Here is a 16,607-nt window from a genome sequence, read left to right on the forward strand (position 1 = left end):
TTCATTCAGGGATTTTTCATAAATTGCCTCATTTACTTGTGTCATCTTAAGCACTTTGAAAGCGAATTGACTTTAAAAATCAATGTTTATAATGATGCACTGACCAGGCCAATAATGTGACCCTTCAAACTGGGCTAATCTGTCAGAGAGATGCAATGTTTATATTTATTGATAGATAGATTTTTTGTTTTTATTCTTGATTTATTGCCTTGTCCCTGATTTTTAAAAAAACATAACTTTATTCAAACAAGATGCAAGACACATTAACATCAATGCCTTGAATAATGTACCACTTATAAGAGCTTGTAGACCACATTTTTTAGCCTGGTTATTATCAGAATTCATTAAAAGAGACTGTTGCCTTCTCAGACATGAAGGCAAGTAGCTAAATAGCTATCTAGTTTGTAGGTGTCAACAGCACTCACCTGAATCTCTAAACTGATCCTATTTTTCTCGCCTCTGTTTGAATGAAATCAATAAACATTGAAAGAAAGAGTAGAGTTATGCATTCCGGGCGCTCTACAAACCCCTGATGTGATTGCCTCTGGCTGGGAACTTGATAAAAGGCTCTGGGAACTGAAAGGCTCTGGATGTCTTTCCTTGAAGTTACTTAAATAGTTAATATCCTAACAGAATTTATCAGCATGATTAAGTGATATGTGCTGTGATAAAAGTCAAGTGAAATTAAGAACATAAAATGAAATGTATTTTATATTCTAATATAAATCATGTGTAATGATTTGGCCCAGGGCCAGCTGTGTGTAGTTCAGTGGTTAGTAGTTATTAATCTAACAGCATTTCTTATGAAAATAAAGGGAGATCAAGAGGAGTGAAAAAGGCATTTAGGAAGTTATCTAACGAGAGCTGGGTGACATTATAGAATTGAAATGCTGTAAATGATTATCAATATTGCACAAATATTGTACAGCATATACTATTTGTGGCTTCACAAAACATTTACACAAGAAGATTTTGGATAAATAATGATCAGTTATGTGGATATGATAACAAAAAAGGTAAAAGCTACTCTTAAATCGTGATATGTCCCAGTCCATATACAGCCGCGGAAAAAATTAAGAGACCAACTCAGCATTATCAGTTTATTTATCAGGTATGTCTTTTGAGTTACATTTTTTTTATTGTATTCTATAAACTACTGGCATTTTTTTTTCTCTGTGTTGGTATTCAACAGACACTGGAATGGCTGCCATACATGTAGAGATAAAGATTTGAGAAAAAATTGGAGTGGTCTCTTCATTTTTTCCACGGCTGTAGAAGGTGACTTTAGTTGGCATAGTAGATAAAAAAAAGATATAATAATACATAATAAGCTAACATATTGGAATAAAGAACAAAAGGATACATATTATTCTTATAATAAGTCACACATACAGCAACACTGTTTATTTTTTATGTATTGCAAATATATTTCTAGGGAGGGGGCCTGAAATGGATGGTCACTTTTACCCACGTGACCAATCTCCATGTCCCTTATCAAACCCAAAGTCAATGTAACGTTTTTTTATTCCCATAAGTTAAGTCTCTGCTGTTGTTCTCTTGAGAAGGTGTTTTTAGAGAAAGAGTGAGAGAAGTCGAAGCAGGAGGCTGTCTCTGTATTAATGAGCTGTTGAAGGCTGTTCTCAAAGTGGCTCCACCAGACAATCTGGCCTCATTAACACGAGGCGTCAAAATGCTTCAGACAGAAGATGCATCAAGAGACAGACAAGTCTGTGCTCTCAGACACAAGCAAACACAACTAAGAAGGATTGGTAAAATGATTTGAAGTATCAACTCAGAATCTAGACAAAATCCCATCTGCATATGTCGTTTCGCAACTTATAAAACACACTACACCACTAGACCAATAGGTATGTAGCTTCTAGTGTTACTTAAGTTTCTCCTTTTAGATGGATCTCAAATGTGTCATTGCTTTTTCCGCTGTCACCATCTTTTTAGTTCTGCATCACCAGGATGCACCAGGATTTAGATTAATTCAATATTAGTTTGACAGCTTTGTATTTCCCTTGCATTATTTCTCTGCCTGTCTGTCTCTCACTCTATATTACCGTGTACTGTACAGCATATTCTATATACTGGGAGGTTGAACAGTCCTCCACTAGTTATCTGAACTCCTACGCTACTCATTCTTACTCTGCTGCTGCAAAGATGGCTGAATATACATTGTCCATTATTTTAACTTTTAATATGTTTGATGTCCAACAGCAACCTTTAGCATTTGTTGGGCTTTACTAATGGATCGGAAAAAATGGAGGCACTTAAGGAGCTCAGGTTTTTATTGATCAAAGCCAGGAAGTCTGTGTTGACGGGGTGTGTGTGTGTGTGTGTGTGTGTGTGTGTGTGTCTGTGTGTCTGTTTGACTGCATGTCTATGTGGGAGGGAACTATCTGCTATCAGTTTGCCGTGTCAGCATCAGTGAGGAAGGAAAGACGAGTGTAATGAAAGGGGAATTTGGTGAGAGGCATCAGAAAAAAGGAGAACGGATCAGAGATGAAAGAGGGTTGAGGAGGCGAGACAAAGGGATTGTAAATCTCAGGGGTTTCACTGCTGGTGGTTATAGCCTTATCATATCATCTCATTAGGAAGGAACAAAGCACATGTCCAGTGTTGGTAGCTAATTAATGGCCTACTGAAGTGCAGCACTACACACCACGCAGTCTAATAGTACATATACAACTGAATAACATATATCATTGCAACCCATGTCATTGCGGTCGAATTAACGGAGTAATTAATAATTTAAAATTGCGCGCCAGGAAATCCCTGAACAGGTTCTTGTTTGCGACCCTTGGGGGCGGAGCTCCGTCGTGACGTCACAAGTGTAACCACAAATTTGGCGTCCATTGTTGCCGGTCAGTTTCGTCGTGTTTTGCTTTGACAATTCTAGGCTAAAATCCCGAAAATCGCGAGTGGGAAACGATGCTTTGCGGCCTTCTGCAGCTAATATAAATATAATCCACATGTGTCTAATCTATACACATTATCATAAGTGCTTTGTAGACCATGCATCCCAGTGATGCGGTCCTCATCGCAAAGGGTATAACAACTTAGCAATACGTATTTGATTGGTTTAAACAACGTTTCTACACACGATGCTGTTTGGCCACGTCGATTTCTCCATCTTACGGCTCCATGACGGCTCAGGGGCATCAGAGAGCTCACTGATGCTTTCATTGTGTTCAGCACCAACAGAAACAGACGAATTTTCGCTGAAATCACTCTCACTAGTACTGCTAGCCATGGTTGCAACACCGGTACAGTTACACTCGTGACGTCACGCTAAAGTCGTCTGCTACTTCCGGTACAGACAGACTGTTTTGAGAAAGTCCTCGCCGGCTGATAAAATAGTTTTTTCTTGTTAATTATTCTGCTTGTACGTGCTCCCCAAAAATACAAGAATTTCACCAAACGATCAAGTAATATACATAGAACTGAACTGCTATCCCCATTTAAGTTTAAAAAAAAACCCGTTTCAGTTGGCCTTTAAACAAAAGTTCAGCGAGTTTTGATGATTTGCCATTTAAGAGACTGCATGACAAATGTAAATCCAGTTCAAATCCCGACTCTGTCACTGAACTGGGTGGCATTTGATTTGATGAAGCAGAAAGGAAAATTATACAATAGGTTGTCAGTTTGATTTAAATGTGGTTATGAGTTTCAACCGCATAAGTTCACAATGCTAACGGTTTTTACATTAATTTTCCTATTGCTGTTTTGTTTGAGCATCATGGCTAAAAAAGAACGAGGTAGGATGCCTGCTGGTACTCTCCATCCCAAGTGAGACATTTCGGGTTTTCACTTCTAATTAAAATAAACATTTTTACACGTCCTATTTTTCATAGTTCTCGGTCATTCCTGTTAGCCATGACAACATTACTGAACTGGCTTTTTGTGATATGGCCTCAGAGTGAGGATTTACTCATTGACAGTTATGGTCTCACCTGCTTTGTCTTCATGTTGGCTTAGGTTTACTCAATATTAGAGAAATCAGGTTCCTGTAATGTAAATAAAATGGGACACATGTTGTTACAAAGAGCATGATGTTCTTTTTCAGACTGATGCAAGAAAAGCTGTGGAGGCCAGTAATATATTTAATACTCTTAACATACCTGAACTCTTTTCTCTCCAAAGACAATAAAGTTAAAAGCTGAGGCTCGGTTGGACCTTCTGCGACAAGTGGGGGTCGCTGTGGATACCTGGCTGAAGAGCGCCATGAACCAGGTACGATTTGTCTGTGTGTGTGTGTGTGTGTGTGTGTGTGTCTGTGTGTGTGTTTGTGTGTGTAAGGGTTAATGAAAATGAACAACTGATAGTTTCTTAAAAATAAAAATCCATACTTTGATTGCTTGAATGGCATTCAATGACAATCGTTATTGTTTCAAATTACTCAAAAAAGGTAAATGCCTTATGGGATGAAGAAACTATAACAATTACTTATCAAACTGTGATTTTGTATTCAGTCTTTTCAATTATTTTAATAATTTTCAGGCATATTTCTGACATTTCTGAAAATTGATGATTTTGGGAAATCCGGTTACCTGATCAGAGTTTCTGAAGAAAAGTGTAAAACAGTGTTTGATACATGTTTGTGAGTGCGCTCATACATAAGACTGTTGGAGTGTGTGTGCATTTAAATCCTTTCACGCATAAATCTCATTCTGTGTAGTAAAGTATGTGTGTTGCCTGTTTGCAGTATGTGCATAAACCCCCCCCCCCTCCTCCACTCTCTCTGTGCATGCTGTAGGTGATGGAGGAGCTGGAGAATGAACGTTGGGCCAGCTACACTTCTCATGATCCCTCACTTTCGGTGAGACACCTCCCCTCACTCTGTGTACGTTGCAGCTTTCCCACCAAGCCAAAATAACTTTAATGAAATTTGAAAATTGGAGGAAAAATTCTTATTATTTAGTAGTATTATTATCTTCATTACACAGTATTCAAGTTCAAAAATACATATGCTTACATTATTTGAATCAGCATTTTAAAACTTGCTGCATTTTTTGACTTGGCTGGAAAGTTCACATCTGACACCTACAAATCAGAAGTAGGAAAGCACATGTTCACCACATAATATCAACTGTGAGTAATTTGTGTCGCATGCATGGTGGCTTACTTTACACCCTTCAAATGAGCGACATGATGACTGTATTGTGTAACTGTATGTTAGTTATATCTCTACCTTTTCAAGTCAGCACTTTCAAAAAATGTAATTTTAAACCCTAAGGCACCTCCTAATAATCCTAGACTTTCCATCCTTTACGGTTTCATTATAAGTGAAACCCACCCAGCTATAAGAATTCTCCTGACGAATCACTTCCTGAAGCATATAAATTGTAAAATAATTGACCTCAGCACCGCTGCCTAATCATCTGTCACACCATTACAGCCTCTTAAAACGCCCCACTTCCCCCATTGGAATACTGATGTAGTCCTTACACGACAGGCAGTTTTTATTTCATGACCCCCAGCTTAAGTGGCCAGATACACTGAGTACAGATCTGAAGCCTGAGGAACACCAAATTATGAGGATGTATAGATATGCTTCCCATGTGATGGGAATGGACTGCTTCCACCATGAACAAATTGAAATTTTAAGAAAAACGCTTACTGGATTTTCTTTCTCATTGAAAGTTTGATGTTCAGAAAGGAACTCTCGTATCTGTTGCTAGAGCTGAGAGCCGGTTAGCTTTTTTATGCAGTAATAAACCAGATCTAATGTGTTATTTAGGAGGGTTTAGACTATCAGATATGTAAGCATTATAACCATTACAGGCAGGCTAGCTGCTTCTGTGTCTCCATCCTTATTGCTATGCTGAGCTAACCGGGTGCTGGTGGTAGCTTTATATTTTTTTATATATGAACTGTACAGACATATGACGGTGTTGATCTCTCATTTTACTCAGCAAGAAACTGACTAAGATTCAAGATTCAAAGGCTTTGTTGTCATACACAGCAGCTACAGTGTAGATATGGCAATGAAAAATGTAAGTTGCAAGCTCCTCCAACAATGCAACATTAATATATAGGACATAAAACAAATAAAACCAATACAAATAGTATAAGCACATTTTACTAAATGTGAAAACATTCTTTTAAAAGTGACTGATTTTCCAACACAGGGGGTCGACCAATCAATATTTTGTGCGAGAATAAGATATATATATATCTGATGTGATCGTCTCAAAGTGCCAAACTATATGTGGCGATATATAGCATGTCCCTGTGTGTGGTTTACTGGATGTGTACTTGAGTTATGGATATTTATGTGAATTTATGTTTTTGCGGTTGTGTTTCTGTCTCTCCACTGGAGTAATCCCACAACAGGACTGTCAGAGATGTCTGTGTGTGTGTGTGTGTGTGTGTGTGTGTGTGTGTGTGTGTGTGTGTGTCAAGAGAACTGAACAAAGTCAGTCTGCTCCATTTGAAGCACTTGAAATTCTCCTCACATGATTTTGCAGCTTGCAGCTAACACCAGGGGGAGAGGGAGAGAGAGAGAGAGAGAGAGAAAGCGAGAGAGAGAGAGAGAGAGAGAGAGAGAGAGAAAGAACACTGAGTGTGAGAAAGTGAGAGAAAGTCTGAGGTGAGGGAAATCTAGGAAGAGATAAAGGGAGGGTAGAAGGAGCTGTGCAGTAAGGGAGGGAGTGTTGTGTTGGAGAGAAAATTAGTGAAGAAGGAGAGAGAATGTGGGGGAGTCAGCTGAGAAAAAAAGGTGGTGTGATGAAGAGGTGAGGAAGGGGATAGCATCAGAGTGATAATGTTGGAGTAAAATTAGATGCAGAGGTGAGAGAGACGGGGGAATGTGAAAAACAGTAATGAAAATAGATGAGCGTACGTTAATGCCACAGTACAATATAATAAATAAATATACAAAATGTTTTGTTTTCACAGACAAACTGCTGACCAGAATAAAGAATAGTCACTTTGATATTTCCTGCACGTGTTATGTATGGATTTTATTTATGTTTTCTAGTGACCTTCACCTTGGAGGTTATGTGATAGGTTTGTTTGTTTGTTTGTTTGTCAGCAGGATTATAGAAAAGTTACTGGCATTTTCATGAAACTGGGCTGAATGATGAAGCATGGGCCGGAGAAGAATGCATCCAAGTTATTTTGGAGAATATCCAAATCACTGGGCGGATACACACATTATTTTTCACTTACTTGGCTGAGGTTCACGCTCTCAGAATGCCCTTTTACATATTAACGGTATCCTTTAAACGTCGCTATTTGTAAGATGAATCAGTGTGAAGCTAGACTTGCTGAAAACTTGTGCGTGGGCGTCATTTAAAAAAGCAGACGAGGTGGCATATTGAGTATTCAGGAATGGGTCAGCAGTTCAACAGCTTTTAATTTTATATGGAGCGTATGGAGCCCCAACAGCCCGACAGCGAGGTTTTACAATAATAAAACGAAACAGACAACAGTAGGAGGGATTGTTGACAATATTTTGCTCAATAAGGACAGGTCAAGAAGTGACTGTTGGTCAGAGAGAGAAGGGAGGATGGCTTATGAATAACAATCTGCAGAGGAAAGCAAAGAAAAACAATGACAGTAGGGGAGCAGGCACTTCCCCTCCTCCCTTTATTCATTCCACTCAACTTTATTAATACCACTCTGAGATACTGTAAGCCATAAACTCTCAATTCCCTCAAGTAGACTCTGGTTTCATTTCAATATCCCTTGCACAGTCATGAGCTCCAGGAACCAAGAAATCATCCATTCGTCTTCATCTCAGCTGTATGCTATGCTCACTGAGATGTGCTTTTGTTTACATTTTATTGGGTTATTACGGAAACACATGCTGGTCATTAATGGAATTGGCCCTTAAGCTGCGCAGCGGACTTTTTAATAAATGCAGTAAAGATTATAAGATTGACGTAACACAACAAACTTAAAAGAGAGCTGAGAAAAGTGTGTGTTACATTTTTAGTAGACACCTGTTGCTAATTATTTCCCTAGGGAATAGATTATTATGTCGACTAGACTAACTCATATACAAAACACACATCTGCTTTGCTCTGCACCAGTTTAGGCTTTATTGTGTCAACAGAAATTTGATGACTAAACACAATGATTTGGGAATGGATAAACACACACACACACACACACACACACACACACACACACACACACACACACACACACACACACACACACACACACACACATTGTTATGACCAGGTCAGCTGGCTGTGTGTGATGGATCTTTCCACCAGCTAGATCACATGACCTTCATATGAGCCAGTGAAATTCTCATGTAACAAAAGAGGGAGGTGCTGGATCATATGAAACGTCAGTCTCTCTACACCTGAGTCTAAACACTGAAGCAACCACACTGAGCAAGGACAGAGAAACCCAGGCAGGAAGGAAAAAGGTAAGCTTTGTAAAGATTAAGTTGTGACACTAGCCCGGAAAAAGGGGAAAAGGATAACAGGTGAAAGTCTTTGTGAAATGGACAGACTGGTGAACTGAGCACGTGTAAAGATAGACAAACAAAACAAGTCCCCTTGCTGGGCGTCACAACAGGACATAAAGCAGAAGCAGGAAGGCAGCACAAAAAGTGCTTTATAGTTGTAGATGTGTGTCTATCTAGCCACACTTTAAATGTTTTAAAGGGGATTTGTGTTCATTTTCGACACCTTTATGTGTAGTCTTTTATGACTCTGAAGCTTCAAAGGTGAGCTGTGCTTTCCTTATTTGTCCTTGTAGTTATCAGAGGTTTTGACTTTATCTGGCTGGGCTTGTTTGTTAAAGGGCACAGTGGATTTGGAGCGTGAGGAGGGAGAAGAGTGTGAAGAGAACATGGAGGTTTTTGACGACAGCAGCTCCAGTCCTTCAGGAACCCTACGAAACTACCCGCTAACCTGCAAAGTCCTGTACTCATACAAGGTAAACACCAACACGGTTACACTCTGCAGTTACACGTATCAAATGTCTGCAGCGACCTGCTCAACCACTACACACAGGATCAATTACGAGCATCTATGTTACACTGAGATGCTCTAAAACAGTAACATTAACTAGTAATCACGAGTTCAGTGTTGCATGTTTTATTTTACTGTACTGTATAAATGATTTCTCTGTCTTTAACCCTGTTTGTGTGTCTCTCCCGCAGGCCTCTCAGCCGGACGAGTTAACTATTGATGAGCAGGAGATGTTGGAGGTCATAGAGGATGGCGACATGGAGGACTGGGTCAAGGTGCACAAATGCACACACTAACACACATGATGCAATCTCACAGATGTGCATTATGTTAACAGTTACATCAACCTAAGCATTAATCTATAAGCTCTGTTTGTCTTGTTTTCACAACCTAGTATGGTGCTCGTTTTTCTCCTGCCATGTCATGCTTTAATGTCGTCTTGTTCCTTGTTTGTTTCCAGGCTCGCAATAAGACAGGTCTCATCGGCTACGTCCCGGAGAAATACCTGCAGTTCCCGACCTCCAACAGTCTGCTCAGCATGCTCCAGTCTCTGGCTACTCTCGATGCCCGATCCCACACCTCGTCCAATTCCACTGAGCCAGAGCTACACCCGGGCTGCATCAATGGAGACACAAACAGTAAGTCTGCTGTAAACCGAGTAATGGTAATGGTTCGTAGACATAATGAAACTGCATGCCTTGAGTTTCAGTAAACAAGGCTGTACCAGTGCTCATTTGTTTTTTTTCTTCTTGTAATGAGTTTACTTTGCACCACTAATTAAAAGTGTTTCTCTTTTCTGCTCCACTGGAGTTGCTTAGAATTCAATGGTTAAAAAACACTCCTTTTCTGAAGCAGCGAGTTATTAGAATACGCAAGTGTGGGTTGGCTACCGTGCTGTGTGAAAAGGTTTAACTATTTATTTGGTTGCAGTAATATATAGAAGAGTAAAGACAAACCCTGAAGGCTACATGAGCCACAGTTAAGTAAACACTTATGTCAGGTGTCACAAGCTTTGTCCCTCCTGATTCTTTCTTCAACTGTTTCTATTTTGATCATTGTTTTTGGTTGCTTCCATTTCACCCACTCACTGGAACAGACACAAGAGTAAAGCAGTTCATAAAAATAAGTCGAAAAGACAACAAAACACCAGCAAGGGGAAAAGTCGTTCTTATTTTGGCAACACCATCGTTTTCAAAACTCCATACAACATGCAAATGCAAACATTCTTTCTTCTTCTACTCTCCTCGATGCCTCTTTTTAATGCATCTGCTCTCCCTGAATACATCGGGAAACTGACACCAAATTATTATTTCTTTCTGTCTTCTCTGTATCTCCCTCTCTCCAGCAGTGTGAACCATTCTCTTTATGAAAATGAGGGCCAGGCAAGGAAGGAATAACATTTCCAATAGAATAATGATTCCTTCTGTATATCTTATTACTTTCTCTCTCTGTCTTTGTCTCCCTTTCTCTCCGCAGTCATTTATGTCCGTGCACTTTATGATTACGATGGCCAGGCAGACGAGGAACTCTCCTTTTCGGAGGGAGCCGTGATTCGTCTGTTGAGCCGCGACACTCAGACGGACGACGGCTTCTGGGAGGGGGAGATCAACGGACGGGTGGGTGTCTTCCCCTCCGTGCTGGTAGAAGATCTCACTGAGAATGGGGAGACCAGTGGAGGAGGGCCTGGTGACATACAGGTATGTCCATACATGCAGACGGAGACATACTCCCCCTTAAGTAACACTGCCACTCAGCTCTAGATTTATCCATCATACTGCAAGAGCTGAAATCTTATCAGTCTTTCCTCAGGGGGCACACATGCCAAGCATATAGTGTAGTCTACTGGGCCACTTTCCCCCCTACTCCCCCCCCCCCCGACTTCCTGGCTGTTGTCCAATAGATTTATCAGCAGGGCAGAGTTCACAAACAGTGGATCAGAACTGCGGTTTTGCTGGAGCGCTCTGAGAAATCACCGCACTGCAATCACAGAAAGATGTCTTATCTGTGGCAGAGCCCTATTAGAGGTTCAGCAACAGGAAGCATTCAGCCTCTCCCTTCCGAAAATACTGTAGACATAACACACTCCGCAACAACTCCAAACAATCTTTTAAGTGGTGTTTGGGGAAGATAAGTAAGAAACCTAAATGCTACTGGCTACTTCCGCGGAAATACTTCAAATGTGTTAACAGGCAATTCTTTTTTATGGTATCCCTTCTGTTTCACCAAGGCTGTTTTAATCAACATTGTTGCCTTAACAATAAGTGAAACGACTGTTATGTGAAAGGGTTTGCTTCTAGTGACAGAACCAATAAGAGTTTATTACCCTGCTCTGCAGTTTCCCTGATCCTTATTGAGCTTTTAGCATCTTTAAATATTCTGCTATGGTTTAACACCCTGCAACTCTCACTTGTCGCTTGGCATTACTTTTAGTTTCTATTATCAATGAAAGTGCTATAAAAAATAACCGTACTTTAACTTCTCCTCACAAAACAAAAATATTGGCAGAGACTAGCTAGTGAACATAGTGCAGCGTTCAGCAGCTGAAGCAGCAGATATTTCCTTCAGGAGTTAGTGGAGGCTAACGACAGAGTAAAGAATAATGTCAGTATTGTAGTAACTTTTGTCAGGTTGCCACAAACACATCTCCAAATCAATGCTAATTTACTGTAGCTCCATGTCTGCTGGATATGTAATGATATAAATGAAACACATTAGCCATATTCATTTATAAGATGACCAAATTGTGTTTTTAGCACCACCATCAGGCTAAGGCACGCTCAACTGACATTTTGACAAAAAACGTATTACCAGTTTCAATTCGTCATTTATTTTTCAAAAATGATTGTGGCTGTGTTCCAGAATGATTTACTTGAATTAACTTAACTTCAGTTAGATGATGGCCCAGTCTGTGGTTACAGTCAAAGCATTGGATATATTAATAGGATCCCAAGTGAGCAGCAATTCTGAGCAAATGTATGTAAAGTATTTCTTTATTTCCATCCCTTTCTTCAGATTTCTCCTTCTGTGAAGCTGCCATGTTCTCTGCCACCTCTCCCGCTGTATGAACAACCTCCCATCAGCCCTTTCACCAGTCCAGAAAACTCCACCCCGCCTCCTCTCCCACGCTCACCTTCCACCGCACTTAACGGGGAGCACAAGCCTCCACCGCCTTCCTCGTCACACAAGGGACCCAACAACAGTAAGACACACACACACACACACACACACACACACACACACACACACACACACACACACACACACACACACACACACACACAGTAAACTTTTCAGTGAAGTTGAAATCATTAATTAGAGGCTTTTTAATATGAGTGATTCTGTTTAAGAAATATTTCTCCTCTCTCCAGATCAAAGCTCTGGCAAGAGTCCAGTGTCTCCAGGATTTCCTCAGCCACTGCGATTCACCCCTGATGGAGGCCCAAGCAAACTTCGACCTGTTAGTATAAAACTTATTCAATAAGTGTTTTGTAACATTTTATGGATTACTTCCATTATTCAATAATGAAGGTAATGGTTGGTAGCCCTACATCAGACAGTCAGACTAATGTGTTTCTTTTTATAAAGGCCCTAGAGCTTTTGGGAGATATACGGTTGTCTTCCACAGCCGCAAATAAACATAAAGCTGTTTGTCATACTGAATAAAGTAGGCCGTCTTACATTTCCTTATGTTTTCTTTCACCCCGGCAGGTGCGTGCTGCTCCTCCTCCACCCAAACAGCACTCCCGCCGACCACAAGAAAAGAGTGACAAGACGGAGGAGGTGGAGATCACGCTGGTGTGACAGACAGTTAAGCTGGCTGGCAGAAAGGAATTAAAACAGATGACAGACAGATGCATCCTAGAGGCTGGGAAACTAAACTGCTCTGAACTGAATTCAGCTCAAACAACATGATGTGAAGTAAACTGAACTGAACCACGTCTGACGCCCACCCTCCACCCTCTCCACCTCTCTTATACTCAAGTTGAGGAGGAGAGTAAAGAGAGGGGATGGAGGCAGAGTGTCCAAATGAATAATCTACGTATTAGCTTCCTAATGAAGTGCAGCTGTAGCCGCCCCCACGCGCCCCTCAACCCTCCCCTGTCCTTTCATTCTTGCCTTAAAACTTTACCTCATCGGGCAGCAGACCAGAGCACACTGAAGAGGAGGACGAATGTTTAGAGACGGGGGGGGGAAAGGTAATGATAGGCTTGGCAAGTTTTTCTTTCATCTTGTTAGGTTTACTTCAAGACATTGTACTGAACCGGATGAGCATTCTGCTAAATGTAGTAAAGAGTTAAAGACTAGCCAAATATAAAACTGGATACACCGTGCCAGTTTTACTTAATTCTAAATTTGAAATGGATTATTTAAAGAAATTTACAAGGTTTTTCAATTTGCTTATATTGGAGCAAACTGAGATGACTGTGTGGCTACCTAGCCTAAATGAAAACACTGTTAGCTAAACACTTTGAGCACAGCTAACCACCCACAGTAGCTGAAGCGAATAACCCAAATTGCTTACTTCATATGTCTGTAACATCACTGTTTACACCCTGCTAACGGTAGCTAAAGCATTTTGGTAAAGAAATGGCAACAAAGCTAGCTAGCTAAAGTATGAAACTTTGAGATTTAGAATGGAATACAACATGTTGAGGATGATAGAATAAAATCCAATTATTTCAGCTGTGGTCTTCAATGAGGCAGACAAGAGACATGATGAAGATTATATATTTTCTTGTAGCAGAGCAAGTAGCTTGTTGGCTACAATACTTTAGCTTCCGTTAACATAGTTTATCTGCTATTGGTGTAGCAGTATGCAGTACTGTATATTGTTGACATTTAGTGCTGTAGATGGTGTAGTTCGGTGCCAAAAAACAGCTTCTGCATGGTGGCTTGCAAAAACGGCTTGTGCTTTGGGTAACTAGCCACCAGTATCCTCAGGTAAGCTAGCTAGCCAGCCAGTTGGAAATGATAATAGGAAAAAGATAAATAAGCGAAAGTTTGCAGAGATAAGAACATTTAAAAATAAATTAGTTGAACATAAATGAAAGTAAAATATATCAAGTTATGTTTTTGACTGATCTCATATCTTGTACTATAGTTTGTCAGTGCTCAATGCAACCTAAGCTTGATGAGAGGGAATAAGTATAAAACTTGCCAAACGTGTCATGATTTGGATTGAAGTTGGGGTTGAAATAAATGGACAGAGAAACTGGGTGGTGTGTGGACGCAGTGTCTCCCCCTCGCCAGCCATTCCCTCACCATATATAATCCTTTTCATCATACGTATTCAATGTGTATTAGTACAGTACATTACTGTTGTCATAGGAATGTTATGCACAGCGTTTCATATAGACTAACTGAGCTGGTGGAATACCATGTCTGATATGTAGTGGAAGTTTTATCCTCATCTTATACCGAAAGGGCATTGTAAATACAGTATGAAGGAGGGATGAGAGAATTGGAAGAATTAAGGGGATGAAGGAACAAGAGAGAAAAAGGAGGCTGGATCCTCCTCTCTGCTCCACCTCTCTTCCCACCCTTCCTTTCTTTCTCTTCCTCTTTTCTCTAATGTCGGTTTTGTCCATGGCAGTCAGTGTGAATCGATGGTTATCATAAACACACATCAAGTTACATTATATTACACACACATTGCTTTACCTTTCATTCTGTGAGCATCAGTGAGCTTTATCACTGGTTGGGTTAGGAGGAGGCTGATGGTGCGTTCAAAAGCACAGACATTGTTGGTATTCACTCTGTGTGGTGACAAAGATATTTTTTTGAGATGATTTAGACACTGATCATGTTGAGGTCAGGAGTTATTATTAATCACAGAATGAACTGTAAAAGGTTTTATCCCTACAGATCATACCTCCTCTCATGTTGATTTTGTTCATTTGTAACATTGATCACTTCACCTATAACATATACTGTATCTTTTAGTTGACTTGTATAACATTCACAGGTATTATTTTTTTCTGTTGGCATGCTATAAAACAGCAGAAGAAATATCCATAACAACAAATGGACCTTCCAACTTGTTATCTTTATTTTTTCTTTGATAAACGGTGGTAAAACTGAAAAATAAAAGCAAATACATTGCCCATAATGGACAGAACTAGCAAACGACATTCAAATGGAGCTAAGTACAATTGTGTTGTGTTTTTTTTTTTTACTCAAAGTAAATAATCTTCCCCCTTAAATACCCTTCAAGCCTTTAAAACCCCTTGCCTAACGGGCAGCGTAGCACTTTTATTTATTTTTACCTTCCCTGGAAAGTAGCAGTACCTTAAAACAGTATCAACATGACTAGAAAGACTCTGATGTATCACTGCAGTTTAATACAGAAGTCAGAGTTATTCTCTTCATTCTGATTCTGTGGCGAATCCTTTTTATTTCAGTGTGACTGACGACTCTTTTTTATATATATATTCTCCATTTTTCCAAAGAGAGAGAGAGAATATTGTGGAAAATGTAATTTGGTGTTTTTCTAAACTTAGAAGAAAAAAACAACATGATAATAGTAAGGGATGTTTGAATGCAGACTCTGAGAGAATGTGGTTCTATGGTCTTTAAGAGGCCCAGCTGTTTGAGTGTGATTGTTGAAGAGGAGATCTGTGTTTGACTCTGAAGTTGTAAAGATGTGTTCCGGTTCCTTCCTCCATATTTATTATATTCACGGTTTAATAGAGCGTTCACATTGAATACATCAGATTAAAAATGACAGAATGGACTTTGAGTTTGCTTGCATTTCCGGTGTGGTGTTAATGTACAATATTGCTAAATAATGCAACACATTATAAAAAGGGGACCTCCTCACAGCTGGAAACAAGTACATATAATTGTACCCTGTTGTAAGACAGCTCAAAATGTGTGAAAAACAATAAAGGACAGTATTCAGTCTCTGGTTCTTTCTCCTCCAGAAACAATCTGATCTGCGCTCAACGTGATTGGTTTCCTGTTTGCAAAGTGGAATTATGTTGGATTGAGAAAGCTGATGCAAGAAATCAAGACAACACTAGAAACAACATTGTGTGCAGCATTCACACCTAACAAAGTTCAGCTTTCTGGATTAAGTTACAGTTGTGTATCCAAAGCTCTGCTCCAGTGCAGGTGTAGGGACAGGTCAAGCCCCTCCTACAACTTTCTGAGATCTAATTTAAACTTTTTCTTGTTTTGATTATAGCAACATCCCACAGAAGTTCACACAATAAAAGCTCTATCAGTCTTTCTTTCAAATACAAAATGTATGACTTCTGTTGCCAGTTACCACTTTGATCAGGATTATTTTCCCTCTCTGACGCTCTCTTTGGTCCACTACAGTGTTGAATAATTTGTCATGAGCCTGTTTTTGGTTTTGATGTATTATATAATTATTTTATGTTTCATCCTTCGATTTGGCACAGCTGCACAGCTGCTGTTTTAAATGACGTGGTGGAGCAACTGGCCTTCTCTCTTCAGACTGTTGCCATGGTGACAATAATATGGACAGGTGCAAGAGTCATTCTGCATATTATTATTATTATTGGCTGTACAAAAAAATAAAGTTTGTATTTATTGTGTACAAATGTTAATTAATAAAAAAATATTGAAAGTTGTTTTTCCTTTGATCACTTCTTTTATTTCTGTTGGTGTGTGTGTGTGGTTGTTTATAATGGTTTTGTG

The 16,607-nt window shown here is 39.7% G+C and overlaps 1 protein-coding gene across 1 annotated transcript in view; it reads left to right on the plus strand.

The window, feature by feature from the left end:
• LOC134880035 (F-BAR and double SH3 domains protein 2-like) overlaps window positions 1–16,540 on the plus strand; it is a 55,405-nt gene extending 38,865 nt beyond the window's left edge. Inside the window, exons 13-21 of the mRNA XM_063906710.1 lie at window positions 4,150–4,239; window positions 4,763–4,825; window positions 8,773–8,907; window positions 9,134–9,217; window positions 9,403–9,580; window positions 10,419–10,639; window positions 11,955–12,141; window positions 12,311–12,399; window positions 12,651–16,540. Of these exons, the coding sequence (XP_063762780.1) occupies window positions 4,150–4,239; window positions 4,763–4,825; window positions 8,773–8,907; window positions 9,134–9,217; window positions 9,403–9,580; window positions 10,419–10,639; window positions 11,955–12,141; window positions 12,311–12,399; window positions 12,651–12,743 (1,140 nt within the window). The 3' untranslated portion in view covers window positions 12,744–16,540. The remainder of the gene's footprint in view (window positions 1–4,149; window positions 4,240–4,762; window positions 4,826–8,772; window positions 8,908–9,133; window positions 9,218–9,402; window positions 9,581–10,418; window positions 10,640–11,954; window positions 12,142–12,310; window positions 12,400–12,650) is intronic.
• The last annotated feature ends 67 nt before the right edge of the window (window positions 16,541–16,607 follow it).

Source organism: Eleginops maclovinus, chromosome 18, assembly GCF_036324505.1.
Source record: "Eleginops maclovinus isolate JMC-PN-2008 ecotype Puerto Natales chromosome 18, JC_Emac_rtc_rv5, whole genome shotgun sequence".
Classification (NCBI taxonomy): Eukaryota; Metazoa; Chordata; class Actinopteri; order Perciformes; family Eleginopidae; genus Eleginops; species Eleginops maclovinus.